This window comes from Epinephelus lanceolatus, chromosome 17, assembly GCF_041903045.1.
Source record: "Epinephelus lanceolatus isolate andai-2023 chromosome 17, ASM4190304v1, whole genome shotgun sequence".
NCBI lineage: Eukaryota > Metazoa > Chordata > Actinopteri > Perciformes > Serranidae > Epinephelus > Epinephelus lanceolatus.
Genome location: NC_135750.1, coordinates 990,156 through 1,006,418, shown reverse-complemented (window position 1 = coordinate 1,006,418; position 16,263 = coordinate 990,156). Strand labels below are relative to the sequence as shown.

The window sequence follows — 16,263 nt, the reverse complement described above, 5'->3', positions numbered from 1 at the left end:
GACCCTCTCACACCTCAGGGCCCCTCACACCTCAGGGCCCCTCACACCTCAGGGCCCCTCAGTACCTGTAAGATACTTTAAAGGTTTGAGCTGGCAGTGTGCTCAGTGATGTCATAGTGATGTCACAGCTGTCTATCAGTGTCGTCCAGCTGGTGGGTGTGGCCTTATCAGCTGCAGTTAACAGGAAATTTTTCTGTGTGTGTGTGTGTGTGTGTGTGTGTTGTCTTTATTTTAAACTAAATGTTCTTTCATGTTTTTCTCCGACAGCTTTAGTTTCTTTACTGATTCAGATTATTGATCCAAAACATAACCAATAATCAGGTTATAAAGTCACTGAACTGATGCACATGGATCAATAATATCAGATTACTCTGCACAGTGAGTACTGTTACTGCAGTAAAGTATCAGAGTACTCAGGTGTTCCTCTGATCCTCAGTCTGTATCATGTGATGTCATCAGTTTACAGGTGAGATTCACCTGCAGCTGCTTAGGTCTTCATTCTCCTCCTCCCCCAGCTGGAATCTTCCAGGGACTTTCAGAATAAAATCCCCTCAGCTGAAGTTAAACTGGTTTGTTTCTGTCTGGTGAACTTCCTGTTTGGTTCCAGTAAACATCAGCTGATCGGACTTTTACTCTGTGAAACAGAAACTTTTTCTTCTTCAGCTGTTGGAACGTTCACTCTGGTTCCACCTCTGCTCTTATTTTGGAAGTTCAGTCCAACATTTATATACGTCATAACAACACTGAATAAATGAAATAAAACAGAAGTTCATCAAACTGAGACAAGTACTTCAGATCTGTACTGGAGTAAATGTACTCAATCAATCAATCAATCAATCAATCTTATTTATAAAGCCCAATATCACAAATCACAGTTTGCCTCACAGGGCTTTACAGCATACGACATCCCTCTGTCCTTATGACCCTCACAGCTGATCAGGAAAAACTCCCCAAAAAAACCTTTAACGGGGAAAAAAAACGGTAGAAACCTCAGGAAGAGCAACTGAGGAGGGATCCCTCTTCCAGGACGGACAGACGTGCAATAGATGTCGTACAGAACAGATCAGCATAATAAATTAACAGTAATCCGTATGACACAATGAGACAGAGAGAGAGAGAGAGAGAGAGAGAGAGAGAGATGCAGGTAATGACAGTAGCTTACAACAACATTATTGAAAGTAATAATATTATAGTTATAGTTCTGGCTACTGTGGTACAATATGTTGAAAGTATGTATTAATATCTGGCAGTATACATGTGTGACAATAGTCATATGTGTATAATAACAGTAGAAGTATGACTAATGACTAATGATGGCAGCAGCAGCAGGAGGCATCTGGCAGGACCACGGCAGCAGCACAACCACACACGTCACGCTGTCCAGGCACCGCTGTGATATGAGTTAATCTGAGAGACAGTGGAGCACAAAGGCTCCGGAGAAGAAGCCGAGTTAGTGACATCCAGAATGGCCGAGTTAGTGACATGCAGTAATAGAATACGAGAGAGAGAGAGAGAGAAAGAGAGAGAGAGAGAGAGAGAGAGAGAGAGAGAGAGAGAGAGAAGGAGAGAAGGTGCCCGGTGTGTTATAGGGGGGTCCTCCGGCAGACTAGGCCTAAGTCATAAAATCATTACTGCTCAGGGCTAAAGGAATACAAGGCTCAATAGAGCTTTGACTCTCAGTCAGCCTGGCTACAGTGCTGAAAAGAAACCTGGGGTTGTTCTTGTTTTCTTCTATTAATGCTGAGTAATAGTTTGCTCTGGCATTGCGGAGGCCCCTCTTATAAGTTTTGAGACTGTCTGTCCAGATTAAACGAGATTCTTCCAGTTTGGTTAATCGCCAATTCCTTTCAAATTTTCGCGATATTTGTTTTAACTTACGGGTTTGAGAGTTATACCAAGGAGCGAACTTTCTTTGCTTTTTTAACTTCTTTTTAAGAGGAGCTACAGAGTCAAGTGTTGTTCGCAGCGAGCCTACGGTGCTATCAACAAAATGATCAAAGTCGGTACAGGAAACCTCTGTTACTGAGGGACTTGGTATTGAATTTAATGACAGAGTAATCTTTTCTTTAAATTTTGTGACAGCACTATCTGATAAACATCTAGTATAGTAACTGTTGCTGAGTGGCGTGTAATCGGGTAAAAAGAAATCAAAAGTAATCAGATAATGATCCGATAGCGAGGGATTCTGTGGAAAGACTGTTAGGTTATCAATTTCAATTCCATACGTCAGAACTAGATCGAGGGTATGGTTAAAACAATGAGTGGGTTCATGTACACCCTGACTGAAGCCAATGGAGTCTGCTGCTGATTAAACTGGAAACTTTCAGAATAAAATCCCTTCAGTTAAAGTTTAACTGAAAATTTTCAGAATAAAATCTGCTCAGTTAAAGCTCAACTGAGAACTTTCAGAATAACGTCCCCTCTTTCAAAGTGGAAACTTTCAGAATAAAGTCCCTGAGTCACAGTTAAGCTGGAAATTTTCAGAATGAAATCCTATCAATTAAAGTTAAACTCCAGATTTTCAGAATAAAATCCCTTCAGTTAAACTGGAACCTTGCAGCACAACCAGACACAGCAATGATGTCACAGACACAGCGATGATGTCACAGACACAGCGATGATGTCACAGACATAGTGATGAGGTCACAGACACAGTGATGATGTCAGCATGTTTTATTACTGTAAAGAATCACAGCAGGAAGAGAGTACTGATGACATCACAGCTCTGTGCCAGAAGCCCCCCCCCCCCCCCCCCCCCCCAACAAAATCAACATCACAACAGCGCTTCAATAAAAAGCACCAATCACTGCTGACCGCAGAGTCATGTGACCCATCTGCTGACAGACTGCAGGCTGCTTCCACCTGAGGCATTCTGGGAAATCACCACCTCTGATTCTGTAGATTTTCACCCTGAGCTCAGTCCACCGATCAAGTGGCTCAGATTAGAGGCAGTCAGTGACGGACGCCTGCAAGACTCAGCTCAGGGCTCCAACACACTGTTTTTTAAAAGTCCAGGGGCTTTTAATTTGAAAGTTCCGACAGCTGCAGGTTTCCTCTCGTTATTAATAATGATATGAGTTATTAATAAAAAGTGAACGATGTGTTGATAAACACATTATCAGAAGTGGCGCTGCGCCTCCTCTGGTCACTCACAGTACTGCACCCGACACTCGTCCACACTACTGAGCGTGTGCAGACGGCTGCAGGGATGAGTCACGGTCATCCTGCAGTCTGGACAGGAAGTAGATCTCTGCGGTTCAGCAGTTTCACAGGAAAACAAGAGAAGAAGAAAAAAAAGGAACGTTCCACCCAAACAGAGCTTCTGTTACAGGAAGTGAAATCATAAAAACAGATTTAATAAAATAAGTTCCATTAAAATAAAGGCTACTTTATATCTAGCTTTAACCCCGCCCACCACTTGTTAACCCCCCCCCCCTCTCCTCCTGTCAGGATCAGCTGATGAAATGCATTCTGGGACATGTATTATTTTCATTATGATGAACTGAAGCTCAACGTTTTCCACAAACAGAAATAAAATCAAAGTTACAGACGCTGAAATCATCAAATCGTTTGGCCACTGAGAGGCGCTAGTTAAAATATTTAAATTTAAATGAGCTGCGAGTCACAAACGTCCCCTCAACGATCATCTTCCTCATGAACAACATCAGCAGATACGAGGTTTTCCCTCCTCAGTGGGTTCTTGATCCTGATTGGAGGAGAGTGGCGGGCGGCAGCTCAGCGCAGTGATGTCACAGGAGAGAAGGCGGCGATGGTTAGATTGTTGTGGTCGTGTGCGCTGATCAGCGATAATAAAGTGACTCCCAGAGGAGAGAAGAAGAAGAAGCATCCACCACCACCATCATCATCATCATGGACGTTGTCGGCGTCGTCACATCTGGGAGGAGGACAGACTCTGGGTTATCAGAGGACCAGCATTACAGGGACACTGCACCACAGAGGGACTGATGGGAACTCACCTGTTCAGGTGCTTTGTGCAGCCACTTGTCTTTGTCTCCGCCCATCTTCATACAGGAGAACAGGTCGCAGACGGACGGCAGCGCCAGACGCTCCTGCAAGACACACACACTGGTCTCAGTGATCTGTACTGGTCTGTGCTGGTCTCAGTGATCTGTACTGGTCTGTACTGGTCTGTGCTGGTCTCAGTGATCTGTACTGGTCTATACTGGTCTGTGGTGGTCTCAGTGATCTGTACTGGTCTGTGCTGGTCTCAGTGGTCTGTACTGGTCTGTGCTGGTCTCAGTGATCTGTACTGGTCTGTGCTGGTCTCAGTGGTCTGTACTGGTCTGTGCTGGTCTCAGTGGTCTGTACTGGTCTGTGCTGGTCTCAGTGATCTGTACTGGTCTGTGCTGGTCTCAGTGATCTGTACTGGTCTGTACTGGTCTGTGCTGGTCTCAGTGATCTGTACTGGTCTGTGCTGGTCTCAGTTATCTGTACTGGTCTGTACTGGTCTGTGCTGGTCTCAGTGATCTGTACTGGTCTGTACTGGTCTCAGTGATCTGTACTGGTCTGTACTGGTCTGTGCTGGTCTCAGTGATCTGTACTGGTCTGTACTGGTCTCAGTGATCTGTACTGGCCTGTACTGGTCTGTGCTGGTCTCAGTGATCTGTACTGGTCTGTGGTCTGTACTGGTCTGTATTGGTCTCAGTGGTCCTGTTACCTGAGCCTGACTCCTCTTCCTCAGGAGCCATTTGTCCTCCTCTGCTGGTGGGCGGGGCTGACCTCCTGACCCCAGAGTCTGTCCTGGAAGCACCCAGAGTTCTGGATCCAGAGGGCATTGGAAGGGAGATGGTGAGGAGGAGGAGGAGAAAGGTTTGAATGAGGAGCTGTGCTCCTCCCTGCTGGCCTTATCCACCTCAGGAGCCACCCAGCCAGACAAGGAGGAGGTGAGAGCCTGCAGAGGAGTCCTGCAGGAGGAGGTGTTGGTGGGGTGGAGCCAGGCCTGCAGGATGGCCTGAACCTGAGGGGACACAGGAAGCTGTTAACTGTCAACAAACATCAGCAGGCGATTGGTTTTAACAAGAGGCTCACAACAAAACTTCACCTTCTGCTCCTGCTCCCTGTGGTGCAGGGTGGGCGGGGCGTTCTTGGCGGTGGGCGGGGCGTTCTTGGCGGTGGGCGGGGCGTTCTTGGCAGTGGGCGGGGCGTTCTTGGCGGTGGGCGGGGCGTTCTTGGCTACAGGGACCCCATTCTTGTCCCGTCCGTCCTGTCGGAGCAGCCACAGGCTCAGGGCTTCTTTCCCACAGTTCTCGTCACAGACGCAGTCGGCGTAGGTGGAGCACGGCTCGTTGGCCTTGCAGTTTTGCTGCACTGGCACCACCTGCTGCAGCCACGCCTCCAGGGTTGCTGCCGCTGGGGGGTCAGGGGAGACGGGGCTGGAGGTGGGACTGGAGGCGGGGCTGGGGGTGGGCGGGGTCTTCAGGCACTTGAGCTGGCCCAGGTTCTCGATCTCCAGGGCCTTGGAGGTCTGGCAGCAAGAGGAGCAGTCGGCGGGGGGGCGGCTGGGCCCCGCCAGCCAATCAGTGGATGACCAGTTGTCCTCGAATGGCTTCAACACCCGGCGCCACCTCTCAGCATCTGACATGGTCTCCATAGCAACAGAAGGCGGGGTGATGAGCCAGTCGCTCAGCTCGTCCTCCTCCTCAGTAGAGATGGCGAGCTCTGATTCGTCGATCTTCTCGATGGAAAAGGAGGAGCTGCAGCTGCTCTCGGTCCGCTCCCTGCTCACTGGGCTCTGGTCCTGGAGGAGCCATGCCTCCAGGTCCCTGAGCTGACCCCAGGCCTGCAGGAAGTCCATGGAGGCCAGGGCGGGACAGGGAGTCTGAGACACACACACACACACACACACACACACAAACAGGAAGTCATGTGACCAACAGGAACAACACAGAGCCATTTAAAACTCAGTCTGATGACATCACTCAAAGACGTCACATCTGACTTCAGGTGGCCGTCTCTCCCTCTCACCTTGCTCTCCTTGTGTGCCATCAGCCAATCCTGAGGGTTCTTGCTGGATTGGTAACCAGTAGGAGTGCTGCTTGCTGCAGGAGTTCCCAGCAGCCATTCACCAAGAGCTCCGGCCTCCATTTTCTGATCAGAGACACATCACACAACATGTCACTGTTCTGCTCCACACACGACCTGCTACCTTGTACTGATGTTACATTAATGTTAACTGTTATATTATCGTTATTCTGATGTTACATTAACGTTGTACTGATGTTATACACACTTTTACACTGGAGTTAGTTTGGTCCAGTCTGATGTTTCACAGGTGACCTGATTGGTGGAGTTACCTGTTTCTTGGCTGTGATTGGATAGCTCTGCACCTGACCTCTATGGGGGGCGGTGCTCTGAGAGGACACACCCTCCACCAGCTGCAAACAGGACGTACAGTAAACCCTTGATCAACATCACGTCCCCAGACACAGCACCTGTGTGTGTGTGTGTGTGTGTGTGTGTGTGTGTGTGTGTGTGTGTGCGCGCGCGCGTGTTACCTGAGCTGTGATGCGGCCGAATGAGGTGATGGCCTGCCTCAGAGAGCGAGTGTCGGCGTGGAAACTCATCTCAGGCGTTTCCTCTGGAGTCAGACTCAGAGAGGACAACCTGCACACAGAGGGTGAAAACACACACAGACAGCTGTTACACCACACACACCATCATCACCATCATCATCATCATCATCATCACATTCTAATCTTTGTTCTGTCTCCTGAGAGCTGAACACTGACTGTTGGACATGTCTGTACAGAGTCTCTGCAGACACTGTCATTAGGAACAAACACTCAGTCAGTCTGTGTGTGTGTGTGTGTGTTTACCTCTCCAAGCAGCTGGTCAGCTGGTTGCTCAGGTCGTTGCTGCTGCTGGAGTTCTGCAGCTGATGGACGATCACATCAAACTGACCTCTGAGCTGAAACACCACACACAACCAGTAAACAACCAGTAAACAACCAGTAAACTGAGAATATCCCAGGTTATGGAGACTCATGTTACCATCAGCAGTAACCACTACACCCAGTATAAGGAGTGAGCAGTTACCCAGTGCAGCTGGTGCAGCTGCTGCTGCAGAGTTTCAGTCTTGAGTTGTTCCAGCAGCTCGATCTGTCCCAGCAGACACACCTCTCTGCAGCGCAGTGCCTCCTGCTGACGGCTCACACAGCTCTGCAGCTCCGCACGCACCTGAAACACACACACACACACACACACACACGTCAGACAGACAGACAGACAGACAGACAAACAGACAGTTTGCTGTTAACAGGACATGATGAGACGTCTGCTGACAGCGACCTGAGTGTTCTTCACTGTTTTCAAACATTTCAAAAACTCAATAATTAATCAGTCAATAACCAATCAGCACGCAGCATGACATCACAGACCTGACAATGACATTTACCTGGAGAGCTTCAGACAGGTGAGCAGAGTGCACTAAACTACAGCAGAAACACAGCAGAGTCTAGTAGAGTCCAGCAGAACAAACTAGACACCAGTAAAAACACAGTAGAGTCCAGCAGAACAAACTAGACACCAGTAAAAACACAGTAGAGTCCAGCAGAACAAACTAGACACCAGTAAAAACACAGTAGAGTCCAGCAGAATAAACTAGACACCAGTAAAAACACAGTAGAGTCCAGCAGAATAAACTAGACACCAGTAAAAACACAGTAGAGTCCAGCAGAACAAACTAGACACCAGTAAAAACACAGTAGAGTCCAGCAGAATAAACTAGACACCAGTAAAAACACAGTAGAGTCCAGCAGAATAAACTAGACACCAGTAAAAACACAGTAGAGTCCAGCAGAACAAACTAGACACCAGTAAAAACACAGTAGAGTCCAGCAGAACAAACTAGACACCAGTAAAAACACAGTAGAGTCCAGCAGAATAAACTAGCCTACAATAAAGTCCAGCAGAACGCAGTAGAGACCAGTAGATGAAGCTGTTGTCAGTGATATGAACTCGTCTCTTTCTTTACTCTTTTATATACTGACTCAACCACACACACACACACACACACACACACACACACACACACACACACACACACACATACACACACACACACACAGGTAATGTGACCCAACCTGTTGATGGTTAACTGAACCTGAGGTAACGAAGCGACCGCAGGAACCAACAACAAAAGGATTAAAGGTCTCTCTCTCTCTCTCTCTCACACACACACACACACACACACAGACACACACACACACACTTGTCTTTATCTGGACACATTTTCCCCACAAATACAACATGCTAACGTTATTAGCACAAGCCTATGGCATTTTACATTGTATAAATTAGCCTAGCAGCTAGCAGAGATTTCCTCTGCTCATATTTCAGCCAGGATAAATCACACACAGTGTGTGGAGGCTTTATTGTCTTCACAATTTATTGTTTCTTATCTGTGAAATTAAAGTAAATCAAAGCTTTGTTTCCACTGAGGGAAAGATCAGAGTAGAAGCACAAACAGAAATCCTGATTACGGGTTCGTGGAGACAAAAAAAGCAGCACCATGATAAACGTGCTGACGCTGACAGCGCTGATCAACATGTGCCCTCCATATTTCAAACAAGGTTCATTATAAAGCTGCTGAACTGCCAGAGTGACAGACTAATGCTAATGCTAATGCTAATGCGTTTCTCCTGCACGTTGGTTCTGATCAGCTGACTCAGCATGTTTCTTTATGTTTTAACTCTTCACACGCTCGTCTGTCTCATCAACACATCCTGACTTTAACATGACAACAGATCAATGTTTAAACCGACAGATGAGGATGAGGAGGATGAAGGTCCTGACCTCTCTGGTGTTTTCTCTCAGCTGCTGCTCGGCCTTCATCACGCCGTTGATGGCCTCCTCCAGCTGATCCTGGGCCTGTTGGCACTGCTTCAGCTCGCCCACGGCTGCCGCCTCCACCGCCTCTGCTGACGGCATCCTGGACAGGAAACAGGAAACACACAGCGTCAAAATAAAAGCGGTCAGAGTGGATATGGACTGCAGCTCTATGAACTTCACTCAATCAGCTGATCAGCAGCTCCACATGAAATAATCCTCTTTAGTTTCCTCAGAGAAACATGATGTAACATCACAACACACGTTTGTGTTTGAGTCGTCAGTGACTGTAACACACTCACACCTCTCACGACCTTCACGCTCACTGTGATCTACGTTTATAAACAACCCTGCATCATTAATAATAATCAATATTTTCAGCTGAGTCGTTCACTAACATCAAACAATCAATAATGATTCAATACTCATAATTAATAAATATCTATTGTCTTAACTGGTTTTTAAAGGTGTCCGTCAATGACTCAGTCAGGTCAGTTCAAGGTCAAACTACAGTTCTTATGTAGAGTTATGGCCAAATGTTTTGTGAGGTCACAGTGACCTCTGACCTTTGACCTCCAAATTGTAATTAGTTTAGAGGACGTTTGTGCCATATTAGAAGAAATTCCCTTACAGTGTATTTAAGATACTGCATTCACAAAATGAGATGGATGCAAGGTTCCAATTGGTGAATTCTTTGGTCCAGGTGGACATTTGTCTTGAGACAATTCTCTTAAGGTGTCCTTGAGATATCGCATTCATGAGAATGAGACGGATGCTTTGACCACCAAAATCAAATTGTTTCTTTCCTTCAGTCCAAGTGCACATTTTTGCTTGAGTTTTCTTGAAATATGCATTCACATAATGAGACAGACGCATGGTCACAGTGACCTCTGACCACCAAATTCTAATCAGTTGGTTGTTGAGTCCAAGTGGACGTTTGTGCCAAATTTGAGGAAACTCTCTCAAAGTGTTTCTGAGATATCGGGTTCATGAGAATGGGACGTACAGATGGACGGACAGACAATCCAAAAACATGATACCTGTTGCAGCTGTGGAGGCACAAAAAAGTGTCTGTCACAGAGTCCAACGTGACAAAAGAGTTCTATATCTGTTGGGTCGGGTTACGACCACACAGGTGAGTCCTGACCACACAGGTGAGTCCTGACCACACAGGTGAGTCCTGACCACACAGGTGAGTCCTGACTGAGGAGGATCTACTGAGCTTCTACTATGTTGCTTACACAGCTGCTGACTCAGCTGACTGCAGATCAGTGTCTGATTCAGTCGGCTGTGTTGTGGCGACGCCTCGGCTGAACGTTGTGGTGTTTGTGAACACCGCTGCATTGTGCTCTGTGATTGGTCAGAGGGCCACTGGCTCACCAGGATCCACTGGGATCAAACCAGTCACACCACCATGCTATTTTCAGACACCGCTGCACAACAGTCCTCACAAATACCTGATACACTGCAGCAAAGTACTTCAAGACACAGCAGAATACTTCAAGACTCAGCAGAGTACTTTGAGGTACTTCAAGACACAGCGGAGTACTTCAAGACTCAGCAGAGTACTTTGAGGTACTTCAAGACACAGCAGAGTACTTCAAGACTCAGCAGAGTACTTTGAGGTACTTCAAGACACAGCAGAGTATTTCAAGGTACTTCAACACTCAGCAGAGTACTTCAAGACTCAGCAGAGAACTTCGAGGTACTTCAAGACACAGCAGAGTACTTTGAGGTACTTCAAGACACAGCAGAGTACTTCAAGGTACTTCAACACTCAGCAGAGTACTTCAAGACTCAGCAGAGTACTTCAAGACTCATCAGAGTACTTCGAGGTACTTCAAGACTCAGCAGAGTACTTCAAGACTCATCAGAGTACTTCGAGGTACTTCAAGACTCAGCAGAGTACTTCAAGACTCATCAGAGTACTTCAAGACTCATCAGAGTACTTCGATGTACTTCAAGACTCAGCAGAGTACTTCAAGACTCATCAGAGTACTTCGAGGTACTTCAAGACTCAGCAGAGTACTTCAAGACTCATCAGAGTACTTCGATGTACTTCAAGACTCAGCAGAGTACTTCAAGACTCATCAGAGTACTTCAAGACTCATCAGAGTACTTCGATGTACTTCAAGACTCAGCAGAGTACTTCAAGACTCATCAGAGTACTTCAAGACTCATCAGAGTACTTCGATGTACTTCAAGACTCATCAGAGTACTTCAAGACTCATCAGAGTACTTCGAGGTACTTCAAGACTCAGCAGAGTACTTCAAGACTCATCAGAGTACTTCGAGGTACTTCAAGACTCAGCAGAGTACTTCAAGACTCAGCAGAGTACTTCAAGACTCATCAGAGTACTTCGAGGTACTTCAAGACTCAGCAGAGTACTTCAAGACTCAGCAGAGTACTTCGAGGTACTTCAAGACTCAGCAGAGTACTTCAAGACTCATCAGAGTACTTCAAGACTCAGTGAAGTTCCTCTTATTTTTTCTTATTCTTTTATTTTGAAAAGTATTCCAGCTAATCACACTTCGTGTTGCCATGGCGGCAGCTCTGATATAAAACTGATCAAACGTACTGAATCGTTTGTCATGTGTTTTTTTTTTCTTTTCCTGATGGCGGAGGTGGAGGCGTGGCCTCAGGGTGCGGTGCTGCTTCAGTATCAGCTGTAAGCAGTCAGTCAGCTGAGCAGCAGCTGATAAGAGCCAGGCTTCACTTCATCACTGAGCAACAACATCAGCGTGACCTTTGACCTCCAGGCTCTGCTGTGACCAAAACAAAGCTTCTACGTCTCAGATCATGTCAGACGACTTTGTCTGTTCAACAGCTTTCAGACTGTCCTGATACATGTTACATATCAGACATATCACACGTGTATGGTGTTCGTTATTTCAGCAGCTGTAAGTCTGACTCCTGCACACTGAACATACAACAAACATGTACAAATACTGAACACAACCATCAGCTCCATGTTGATACTGTTTTATGTCTGTTTTATTTTTATTGTTGCTCATCGCTGCTTTTTATTCATAATATTTATATAAGTACACAGTCTTTCATATATTCATACACACATTACTTCAAGATTTGGGGGAGTACTTAAATACACGAGGAGGACTTCAAGATTTGAGCGAGTAAACCAAGACACAGCGGATACTTTAAGATTTGGGGAAGTACTTCAGGACACATGGAAGTACTTTTAATGACAAAGTATTTCAAGACAGACATGGTGGAATACTTTTACTTAGTACCTTCAGACTATAGTAGTACATACTACCAGACATGGAAAAATACCACCACACATACCTGAAGATCTCCAGACATGTTGGAGTACTTCTAGACTACTGGTGGAGTACTTTAGGACTTAAAAGATTACTTCAGACAAGGTGGAGTACTTTACAAAAATGTTAAAGTACTTCCATTTACTGTCTGTCTCTGTGTGAGGACTTGAGACCGACGTGTTCAGACATGTTTAAAAACACACAGGTTCAGTGTTGGTTAATAAAACAGTTACTGTGGTACGGAGCTCAAACTCACACTGGTTTCTGTCCATCCGTCCAGTGCTGATTAAATGTGTCGTCTATAAAATTTCGTCTAACAGTAGGAATGTTTCCGTCTCTGAGTCAGACGTGAAAAAATGTTCAAACACTAAAGCGCAGTGCAGACGATGAAACAGAGAAACATTTGTGTTAATATTATATGTGTGAGGAAATCTGTCAATCTGTCAGTATAACAACTTGCACAATTACAAAAAAATTTGTAGATTCACAAAAGTACTTTTTTTTCAAAATATAAAACATATATTAAAATACACATATATGGCAATAGATTTGTGTCAATATTATTTGTGCATGGAAACCAACACTCTCTATGTTAACGTGTAATCTGAAAATATTAAACAATTTACGTGAACACAAAACAGATTTGCAAACTCACAAAAATATTTTGCAAATGTAAAACAGATCTGTAAATACACAAATTCCACTAATTAAAAAAAAGGCAAAACAAAGACTAACTGTGCATAAAATGCAAAGTCACAAATATCTGTTTAAAATTTGTAAATGTTAGATAAAGATATTCACAAATGCTTCTCATTTATTTGTAAGATAATTCAATCTTATTCACAGGTTGTTATTTTATTGGTGGAATCTGTTTGTGTATTTGTAGGTCTGTTTCAAGTTTGCAAAATATTTTTGTGAGTCTGTAAATCTATCTGTATAGAAGTTGTTTTATATTTTCAGATTACACATTAACACACGGATTGTTGATTTCCTCACACACACACTATTGACACAAATCTGTCTCCATACATGTGATCTGTAGATCTGTTTGCAAAATATTTTTGAGTTTACAGACATTTTTTTGTTGTATTTGTAGAAGTTGTTTTTTTATTTTCACATTAACACAGACAGCCACAAAACAACAACACTGACGTCAGTCTACAGCCAGATACTTTGAGTATTTTAGCAACTGTTGCTCTACAGTGAGTTTGACTTGTACATGAGTTTATTTGCATGATGGTGTTTTGATCTACTTCCTCCAACATGTCATGTTAACATGTGCTAATAATAACCTTCAGTTTTTATCCTCCACAGTTTGAGTGAATCTTCAGTCTCACCTCAGAGCTCCTGTCGGGACATCAATCGGCATCTTATATAATAATAATAACTCCATGACGGAGCCATGTGGAGGCGACCCGGCAGCTAAGATGGCGAACAGAGTCGGTAACAGTGTGTTGGTGTCCGTACCTCATGTGTCGGACTCAGAGATAAAACAGATCCGTGTTCAGCTCTCAGTTCAGCCGCTCTCTGTGAAATCACACCGGGTATTGTTGCTTTATCTGCGCTGCTGTCGGAGCTCACAGGAATGAGGAAAGTCCTCTCTGTCTGTCCGCCATCACAGCCTGTCGGCCCGCACGTACACCCACACACCGGGGGGAGGGCCCCGCAGAGGCCCCGCAGAGGCCCCGCAGAACTCCGTGACCTGCCCCGCTTTTATCACTGTCCGCCATAAACACCAATATCACACATATCAGTGATTAACCAGGATGTGACCGAGGCCGCTGAGTGCAGCTGATAACTCGGCTTCATATTAACCACAGTGAACGTGACAGGAAGATAGTGTCCCTGCTCACCCTGCCAAACCCCGGACAAAACATTGCGTGTTTATGTTTGTCCGGTCTGTTGGGACAGAGTGCACAGCTGATCCAACAAATCCACACTTTCTCCGAATACCAAAGGTCACCTGCTGAACTCGGCTTACTGATAATCCACCCAGCGGCATGTCACTGCCATAAAATATATACTTTTACAGCCGGAGCCGAGCGATCAGTGTCGCTCCTCCGCTGTGAAGGAGACTGTGAGAATGAGACCGGAAACACATCTAAAAGATGACATCTTGTGACAGGTGACATTTATGAGCGAGGTATGAGTATGCCGAATTACTGAGTGGATATTAATAATATACATAATAAATAAAAAATAATGTTACGTCACGTAAAACCCCGCTGATGAACGGTAACGTCAAAATTAGAATTTTTTTAAAGCGAGTTTGGTTTTACTCATGAAACACGTAGTGATACATTGTAACTGCGGGGATGGCATGAGTAAAAGCTTTTTAACGGAACCAAAAACAAACATATTATTAATGATTGTCTTCTTATCTAAAGGTTTGGCAACAACTGGAGGTCACAGAGCGTTGTTAGCTGAAGTAACGTTAACGTTAGTCAGCTTAGCTTACCGGTTTTATCTGTCGGCAGGAACCTTATTCAAATAGTAACCTTAATAATATGTGACAGTCTATGAGCTGATGCCAACAGGTAGCTGTAAAGCTAAAGAGATAAAGGTGCAGCTGACAGAGTTAGCAGTTAGCTTCAGTTAGCCTCGCCGCCGCAGTCAGGTCAGCGGAGCTAGCTGTGCCGACTAACCGACACTTGGGATGTGAGACGGGGCGTTTATCTGAGCCGCAGACGGTTCAACTCACCGGGAGCCTTTGCTGTGGACCTTCGACTTCGATGTCATAAATAATCCGAGTTTGTTCGGTGACACGTTGAAGTGAAAAAGAGCTCCGATAGAAGCCGGTGTTTCCACCAGCTGCGACCCAATGTCACGATAATAACGTCAAGGAAAAAACAACATCAGGGGTGTAGGAGTCTCGCGAGAACTGAGAGCAACATCCCGTTAGAGTCAGAGAGGGCGGGGCTGCCCCCTGCCGGGACACTGCTGTAACTGCAGCCGGTGACGCCTCATGTTACTGAAGGAGATGTTAAAGCAGCACCGATACTTTACAGACTCATAATCAATAATACATGATGACGTGATATTATACATGAAACTATCAGCAGGATATAGAGTCATTAAACTGATCAACACATTCATCCGTCAATAATATCATTATGTTACTCTGCAACAGTGAGTACTGTTACTGTTATTCCTTCAAGTTTATTTTGAATAGATATTTACTTCTACTTTGAGTAAAACTCTCAACACATGACATTTTCCACATAACAGAGAATTTCTTATTTATTTTTATTTATGTATTTTGGTGCAAAATTAAAACAGTAGTGACTTTCCAGGTACAAAACAGAAGTATAGGACCCACAGAACTGGACAATGTATTAGAATATAAAACATAAAAAACCAAAAAAAGGATAATTAATATAATTACTGATGGATTTAGATATGAAATATAAAAGAAAAGAATAAAAAAGATAAAAATAAAAATGAATAAATAACAATTACCTGATAAAAAATAATAATACTGCAGATTTTGAAAAAATAATCAATATGTAGTTGATGATAAGAGAAATGAAAAAAAAAAAATAGAATGAGCATAAATAAATATTCAGCTACTGAGTGCTGGATATTCTGTAACAGAGTACCATAAAACTTTTACTGAGATAAGGTTTGAGAACTCCTCTTCTTCCACCACTATTCAAAAGAGCCCTCGTAAAAATCATGAGCAGTAAATAATATGTTTGATGCATTCTATAAAAAATAAATGAATACATTTATTTACTGATCATATATTTTCATGAAGGTGAACACCTTACATGTTTAAATCTAATCTCATAACGTTTTTGCAAAACAGTGAACATGTAAAAATCAAGAACACAAACAAAGAACAGAAAAATTGCAACAAAAACACCCAAAGAAAAATGTACAGTTGAAGGTTGAGAGAGCTGAACAGTTTTAATCAGAGATAATGTTAATATTTCAATCACATTAATAAACAACACTCGTTTCTCATCAGTTTATGTTTATATTTAGTAAAAACATGAAGTATATTATTATACAGTATTTATTTATTTATTGATCAAAGCAGTTAAAGCGTTTATAAAATCAATAAATATAAAAGTATCATTATAAACAGAGGGTCAATGACAAACACGAGAATCTCGCGACATCTCCAGCTTC

The 16,263-nt window shown here is 44.1% G+C and overlaps 1 protein-coding gene across 3 annotated transcripts; it reads right to left on the bottom strand.

Annotated features, from left to right (window-relative positions):
- Window positions 1–2,658: 2,658 nt before the first annotated feature.
- Window positions 2,659–14,989, bottom strand: ncoa4 (nuclear receptor coactivator 4). 3 transcript variants are annotated; one of them, XM_033612928.2, is made up of 11 exons: window positions 14,831–14,989; window positions 8,815–8,950; window positions 7,057–7,197; window positions 6,837–6,928; window positions 6,516–6,624; window positions 6,315–6,395; window positions 5,986–6,108; window positions 5,063–5,839; window positions 4,679–4,978; window positions 3,978–4,070; window positions 2,659–3,895 (listed from the first exon to the last, which is right to left on the bottom strand). In XM_033612928.2, exons 1-11 carry the CDS (start codon window positions 14,866–14,868, stop codon window positions 3,890–3,892), a joined length of 1,896 nt encoding a protein of 631 aa, XP_033468819.1. In that variant the 5' UTR covers window positions 14,869–14,989; the 3' UTR covers window positions 2,659–3,889. The 3 variants fall into 3 exon arrangements, with proteins under 3 accessions (XP_033468819.1, XP_033468820.1, XP_033468818.1); XM_033612929.2 differs by lacking the exon at window positions 14,831–14,989 and adding an exon at window positions 13,597–13,831; XM_033612927.2 differs by lacking the exon at window positions 14,831–14,989 and adding an exon at window positions 13,467–13,606.
- Window positions 14,990–16,263: the final 1,274 nt, after the last annotated feature.

Coding starts and splice junctions, on each gene's coding strand:
- ncoa4 (XM_033612927.2), bottom strand. CDS start 13,522: ATGGAGTTATTATTATTATATAAGATGCCGATTGATGTCCCGACAGGA. Junction 6,625..6,836: donor CTGACCAGCTGCTTGGAGAG/GTAAACACACAC, acceptor CTCTGTGTGCAG/GTTGTCCTCTCTGAGTCTGA. Junction 4,979..5,062: donor ACAGGGAGCAGGAGCAGAAG/GTGAAGTTTTGT, acceptor GTGTCCCCTCAG/GTTCAGGCCATCCTGCAGGC.